The following is a 7,669-nucleotide window of genomic DNA, read 5'->3' on the forward strand; positions in this document are numbered from 1 at the left end:
AAAAAGGAGGAACCCTGCAACAATCTGTTGGGTTATTAAAACAGTATATACCAACCCTTCATTACAATCTACAAGGCACAGTGATATGAGGAATCTCTTTTGACAAAACATGGGGGAAAAAGAACAAAAAGTGGGGTTGTTGAAAGTTCCCATCAAAGGCAGGCAGATCAAAATATAAAATGGAACTGAAAATGCTTCATAACTGCTTTTAATGACAGAGTTAAGAATTCACCTTAAGGTCCATTAAACAATAATTAAACTTGCAGCCAAAGTACAGATAAGATAACCCCTATACTCAATTTATAATAAACAAAACAAATCCACATACATTATTACAAATGCAAATTACCTAGGATGTTAACTAAAGATTGAGTTTTTGTTTTTGTTGTGTTGTTGTTGTTGTTGTTGTTGTTTTTTTGTTTTTTACCCAGATCTGATTCTCTTCTGACTAGTAGCTTTACCATCAGATTTGAATGTGCCAGCTGATGAATCACCTTCAGATGAAACCTCCATTGACCTTGTGTAAGAGGTTGAGAGATCAGCATAGAGATCAACTACTCTTCTAATGTTGTTGTTCAACTCTTTAATTAACCCCACATTGCGGCTCAAGTTGTTTGGGATTTTGGACTCATGGTTTTGGTTAATCTCATTGATTAGCAGCCTGTTTTGGTCTAGGATGTCTTGTACCTGCACAAAGCTCTTTTGAAATGTCTGCAAAACTTTCCCATCTATTTGAGTCCCATTGCTGAACCCTGAAAACACATCACCTTCCATCCCAATTATTCCTGCAAGGGGTAGAAAATTTTCAACAAATTTCTCAGTAACCAAGCAGAGGACTGAGAGTTTGTGCATAAGAGACAATGTATTAAGCAGAAAAGAACAGACTTTGGCATTTGCTGTTGTGTCTAAAAAAGAAGGCAGACTCCTTTGCACATAAAAAGCTACTTTTTTTTTTCTTCCTAGTATCTTCTTCTTGTAAAAAGAAGAACTAAGCTATCATAATTTTGAGAGACCCCCCACAAAGATCATTAACCTAAATATAAAAAGACATTATTAAAAGAACATCAGAAATTATGAAAGAAAAACAAAATCTTTGTGTAAAAAAAGGGAAGGGGGAAGGAACATTGGAGCAATTTAATACAAAGTTACAAAAGAGATGGCCTTTATATATCATTATATATCACTCAAAACAATGGAAAGTAAAACAAAAATTGACTACTTAGAAACATAATTAATTACCTTAATTAGAATTAAAACATCACAAACATAATAACAATTATAAAATACAATATTGAGTTTATATTCATTTTCCATTTCTTACCTCTGGAAACAACAAGATATGCCTTGGGGTCAACACAAAGGGCGAGAAAAAGGCAACAAATCTGGAATCTCTGGAAAATCAAAATGGGATTTTGATTCTGATTTTGATTTTCAGAAAAAGAAGAAGATTTCAGCAGTTTTTATCTAGAGATTGGATTCAAAGATGAGGCCTGAAAATCATGGAACTCAACAAAGAAAGAGAAAAAGAGAAAATATATATTTATATATAAAGAAGGGAGATTTGATTGACACAATCAGAGAGACACAACTACATCGTTGTTTCCGACTTGTTGTTGATGTTGGGTTCTCTCTCTATCTCTCTTTCTATCTGTTTTGTCTCTCTCTTGACTTTTATTTCATTTTTTTGCCCTTTTTGCTCTGCTTGCTCTCTTGTTCATTAATGGTGATGCTGAGGTTTTCATACTCTGTGATATAGATCAACTTGTTTCCCTGGGGATGCGTATTTGGAGTTCTCTGGGGTGTCCATCAAAATGGTTTCATGGGTCACTCCATCTTCACCGTTCATTTGGATTTCACTGGGTTAAAGAGCCGTCGGATCAGTTGATTAGGACCTTTTGGATAAAAGATTTTTATAATATCGTTAGTTTCCGTAAAATTCAATGATATTTTATAGGCGTAAAACTTTTAAATTTCTTTTTAAAATTAAGTTTTTTCGTTTAATTGGATATAAAAAAACCTTTAATTTTATTTAAAAAGTAATTAAGTTCTTGATTTTTTTTCACACTCAATTGGGTTCTAAAACTTTCAAAATGCCTTAAAAAGGTCTTCAATTTAAAAAAAAAAAGTAATTAAACCCATGCTTTTTTTGCACTCAATTGGGTACTTAAACCACCCCTAATTTTTTTCCAGTTAAAGCCACTATATGTCACAACCACAACGTGACATGTGGTAAAAAGTTATAAAAATAAAATTAATAAAAATTATAAAAATGGTTAAATTTTATTAAAAATATAAAATATTAAATTTATAAAAATTATAAAATTGTAAAAACTATAATATATATAGAAATATAGAAAAAATTATAAAAATTTATAAAGTCGTAAGAAAATTATAAAAAATGTAAAGAAATATAAAATTTGTATAAAAAATAAAATGATTGTATTAAAAGAAGTATTTTATAATTTTTCTATAACTTTTATTGATTTTTATTTTTAAACATTTTTGGTCATATGTCAAACCATAGTGTGACACATGATGACTTTAATTGAAAAAATGGGGTTGTTAACTTTAACAATCAACAGTTAAAGAGTCATTTTGATGCATTTTATAATTTTTTTATGATTTTTATAAAAAAAATTCTAATTTTTAATAAATTGTTAATATTTTTTATTAAAATCTAATAATTTTTATTTTTATAATTTTTTTGCCACATGTCATGCCGTGATTGTGACATGAGGTAGCTTTAACTGAAAAAAATTAGGAGCAGTTAACTTTAATGATCAATTGTTAAAGTTAATGGTCAAAGAGCCTCTTTAATGCATTTTATAGTTCAAGTGTTGTTCTTTTTTTTTTAAAAAAACTTTTCAAGGCTTTTTAATATTTTTGAAAGTTTAAATACCTAATTGAGTGTAAAAAAGAAAAAGAAAAAGTAAGGGCTTAAATACTTTTTTTGAAAAAATTTGAGGGCATTTTATACCCTTAAGCCTATTTTATACAAATGAAAATTTTTAATTCCACAAATCATAGTTGAAATCAAATAAATTAAGGTTTAATTCACTATTCAACTCTTAAAGTATTTTTGGTATTTAAATTTTTTTCCCACTTTGATATTTAAAATATCAATTTTCTTTATTTTTGGTTTATTTTGTAACAAACGTTCAAAAAAAATTGTTAAGCAACTTTGGCCAATAAAAAAGTGCCACGTGGCATGCTTTAGATAATGAAAAATACCACATTGCAATTAGGTTTATGTAAAATAAATTGTTAAATTTAAATAAAAATAAAAAATATAATATTAAATATTTCAAGATTATAAAACACTTTTGACTTTGATCGAGCTTTGACTGGCGTTGATCGTCCGTGTGCTGCTATTAGAAGACATCACATATCTTTTTAATTTTATTTTTAGTATTATATATATTATGTAAAAACTTGAAAAATGTTATAAAATTAAATAGGTATTTAAAATTTCAAGTAATTACAAAAAACTTGTAATTGAAATAAATTATTTTATAATTAAAAAGGTATTTAAACCTTTTTTAATTTTGTTTACAATTTTTATAATTTCTTCTAATAATATTATTAATTTCAACTAATTTTATTTCAATTATCCCATTTTTTTATTAACTTTACTTTTATAATTTGTTCTAGATTATGTATATATATTTCTGAATTTTTATATATTTATTTCAATTTTTATATTTTTAATGTGTATATACATTTAATAAAAAATATTTATTTATTTTTACATAAAGACGACAAGCAGCACTTTTTGATTGGTTATAAGAATTTCTTTTAGCATCTATAAAAAATGAACTAAAAAATATTACAAAGGCATACTTTAGGTACCAAATTGAGAATCCAAGTGTAAATTAAGTACCAAATTAGGACAAAAAAATAGTACTAAAGTGGAAAAACATGTATACTTTAAGGGCCAAATTGCGAATTAAGCCATAAATTAATTTCGAAATGCTTGAAGGTGAGACTATCCATTCAAGTCAAAAGTTTTCTTTGAAGTTTGAGAAACTTCAGATAAAAATATTAGACTTGAAAAATGAGTTTGTGTAAAAAAAAGCTAGACTCGTTTAAAATATAGGTTTAGCTTGAGCTCAAATATTTAATGTTTAAACCTTAGCCCGTCTCATTTTTTAAGTTGTAATACATTATATTAGTTATTTTTTATTTTATGTAAATTATATAACATAAAAATTTAATCTATGATAATATATAATATTATATTGTAAAGACTAAAATAAATGTTAAGTTGCCTATATAATATTTTAATGAATGCAAAATATATATAATTATTAACTGTTGTTATAGGCCATATTGCTATTCGACTAGAGATTCATATCTGACTCAACCCTCTTCGCTTTACGCCTCTCTTCTTATGGGATCGCTTAACTCGCTACGCAGCGTCTAGCTCGCCACCCAACTCAACTTGCCATGTCCTTCTCAGCTCGTCACGTCTAGCTTACCACGTCCTTCTTGGCTCGCCATCGTCCAACTCGCCCTCTCCCTGCTCGCTTGTATTTAGCTCATCAACTTAGTTTCCCAAGGAGTATCACTTAGGACATGTGTCACCCCTAAGGGGGTAATGTGTCACCATGCATTACACTTAGTTGTCTCTAGTATGTCACATCAGGGAATCACACCTTATAAATATGAAGAATGAATTCTAAGAGAAGGGAGATAAAACAAGATACCCAACAAGTGTTAAATTTAAATAATATAAATATTTTTCAAAAAATAAAAATAAATTTGAATAGGCCTAAAATGTGCTTGGGATATGGGTAAATTTTGGGTTAATCATTTACAAATATAAGTAGATTTGGGAAAAATTTTAAGCTTATATTTATGGTTGAGCTGAACTTTGACAAGTGCAAAGTGTATTAATATTGTACTTAAGTCAAGCCTGACTCTACCTAACTCATAAACACCTTATTTCATACCAATACAACTTTATCAGATCCAAAATATAATATGTAACATCTTGAAATAGGGCCTAGTCAGAATAGTGGTTTCGGGACTATAAATCCGATGTTAAAATATTTATTTTATGATTATTATGAGTTATAGGATATAAAAATAAGCATGTGTTAAAGTTTCATGAAGAAATTTTAAGTATAAGGTGTCTAATTGGAAATTAGGGACCAAATTGAATAAATTGAAAAACTTGAGTTCTAGAAGCAATTTGCATGAAATTGCTTTGAATTATAAATTAGAAGGTCTTAAATAGTAATTTTCCCAATTTCTAATTTGTTGGACAAAAATGGGCATGCATAGAAAAATTTGGAAGTTTTGTAAGGAGGGGCATTTTGGTCATTTGGTAATAAACTTAATAAAAAGGGAAAAAGAAAGCCAAAATCAACCATCTTCTTCCCCATAGCTGCTAAAATTCCTAGAGCTCCATAAGCTAGGGTTTTCAACATTTCAAGCTCAATAGTAAGTGCTCCTAGCCCCGTTTTTAATGTTCTTTGTAATTTTGACATCCTCATAACATGCTCTATCCATTTCTACCCATATCTCAAGCTAGGGTTCATGTTTGGAAATTTACCCATGCATGAGATGCTTGTGTTTTGATGATTTATTAAGGAACATGAGAGTTTAAAGGATGGTAAACAACTTTTACTAGGTAGGTTTTTATGGAAATGGCCTAAAGGACCATTTTGTAAAAAGTATAAAATTTGTGGTAGAATTAAATAGAGGAAAATATGGGCTGGTATGAGCTTAGGATACATTCGGCTAGGCATGGGTAACCAAGGAATTTCATGCATTCCATTATATGAGCCTAAAGACTAATTGGTAAAAATGTGAAATGTTGGAGGCAGAATGGTCATTTTGCCCGGGGGTAAAATTTAGGTCCAAAATGAATAGTATGAAGTATTAATAATTTATTTTTACTGAAATAGACCTCGAGGAACCAATTCCGGAGGTCGACTATGGAAAACGAAAGGTTTCAGAATAACCGAAATACAAAACCGAAGTAATTACCGGGTAAGTTCGTGTAACTCGAAGTAAACTTTAAATATACTTGAAAATGCATATTCTTAAATGTATGTTAATTTAGATATTGATTGCATGATAATCCATGAAATGTGGTAGTGTAAAAAAATTATGAAAAAGATGACAATTGTCCTGGTTGAATGAAAAAGGGAGATTTGATGGGTAAATTCTTGTTTACATGACATGAGATCATGCATATGTTGCATAAAGGGATTTAGCTCGGACAGGTAATCCGATGAACTCAGTATAGTAAGGATCTAACCCGGACGGGTTTTCCTTAAGTGATTGAACCTCCCGATGAATATATGTGCATTATGGATTTAGCCCGAATGGGTAATACGATTAAGGACTGAAATTAGCCTGGACTGGCATTTCAGATTCGAGCGTTTAGGGAGTATTTGTCGTTGTAAGGGATTTAGCCTGGAATGGTAATCCCGACAATACTTATTGAATTTATGTTATGAGAGATTTAACCTGGAATGGTAATCCTGCCGTAAGAGTGAGGTTCACGGGAGTGTATATTTAAAATGATCACTAGCATGACTTGACGGTAAATGGGATACCCATCAAGATTTCTGAGAAATTCAGTGGGACTGTAATAAGACACGAGAATGGAAATGTTTGAATTGATGAGCTCACCAAGATTAACGCTATATTGCTTCAGAGGAAACTAATTTGATGATTGAGTGTATGTGATAGGGAATTTATACTATGCATGTTTGGCATGAATATCTTTTATGGTTGTATGCAAAATAACTGGTAAGCATACCTTCATGTTATCCGAACTTACTAAGCATGTTAATGCTTACTCCCTTTCCTTTCCCTGTTTTATAGAGCTCGTGGACTCGTGAAGATTGGAAGACGATTGGAGTATTGTCAACACTATCAACTTATCTTGCTTTGGTATATAGATACTTTTAATTTGTTACAATGACATGTATAGGTTTTTGGTTATTTTGTTATTTGTGTCATTGGTTAGCCAATGTAATGGCTTGAAGGATATACCTATTCATTTTGTATATGGCCATAAGACATGGCTCATTTTGATGTAGGTTCTACCCTACTAATTGTGCATGTTGGTGTTTAAATGTTCATGAGATGGTTAAATATGGTATATCATGAATGGACAATATAGAATGTGGCCAAATCACTTGGAAATGGCTAGGCTATAATTGGCAATGAGTTATAAAATGAGCCAAGTTTAAATGTGTTTGATGATATCGTAATCCTGAATACAAAGAGGATAATCTAGCATGTATAAAACCAACGAGATGAGGTTAACATGCAATAGACCATTGAAGGTAGTTATTGGGCACATTTAGGCCCTGTTAAATACCATAAAAGTTCACAGATGTGTGTGGATGTTGAGGGTGACCATTGACTTGGATTGTAGCCTACAGAAAGATCCACACGGGTAGACACACGGGCGTGTGTCTAGGCCGTGTATGACACAAGGTCAGTTCCATGGACGTGTGGTACGGCCGTGTGTCCCCTGCACCTAAAATTTTTAGGTCAGTATACATGGTAATAAACACACAGGCAGAGACACGACCGTGTGTCTCAACCGTGTGGAGGACACGGCCTAGTATGCGGACGTGTGTCTTGGCCGTGTGCCCTTAAATGCATGATGACATCATAAACAAAATACTCAGGTTTTTGGACA

General features: G+C 30.9%; 1 protein-coding gene across 1 annotated transcript; it reads right to left on the reverse strand.

Annotated features, from left to right (window-relative positions):
* Nucleotides 1-206: 206 nt before the first annotated feature.
* Nucleotides 207-1,747, reverse strand: LOC108488357 (protein ELF4-LIKE 4-like). Its single transcript, XM_017792643.2, has 2 exons — nucleotides 1,322-1,747; nucleotides 207-785 (listed from the first exon to the last, which is right to left on the reverse strand). Exon 2 carries the CDS (start codon nucleotides 772-774, stop codon nucleotides 424-426), a length of 351 nt encoding a protein of 116 aa, XP_017648132.1. The 5' UTR covers nucleotides 775-785; nucleotides 1,322-1,747; the 3' UTR covers nucleotides 207-423.
* Between the last annotated feature and the right edge of the window lie 5,922 nt (nucleotides 1,748-7,669).

The sequence above is a fragment of the Gossypium arboreum genome, chromosome 10, assembly GCF_025698485.1.
Source record: "Gossypium arboreum isolate Shixiya-1 chromosome 10, ASM2569848v2, whole genome shotgun sequence".
Taxonomy (NCBI): Eukaryota; Viridiplantae; Streptophyta; class Magnoliopsida; order Malvales; family Malvaceae; genus Gossypium; species Gossypium arboreum.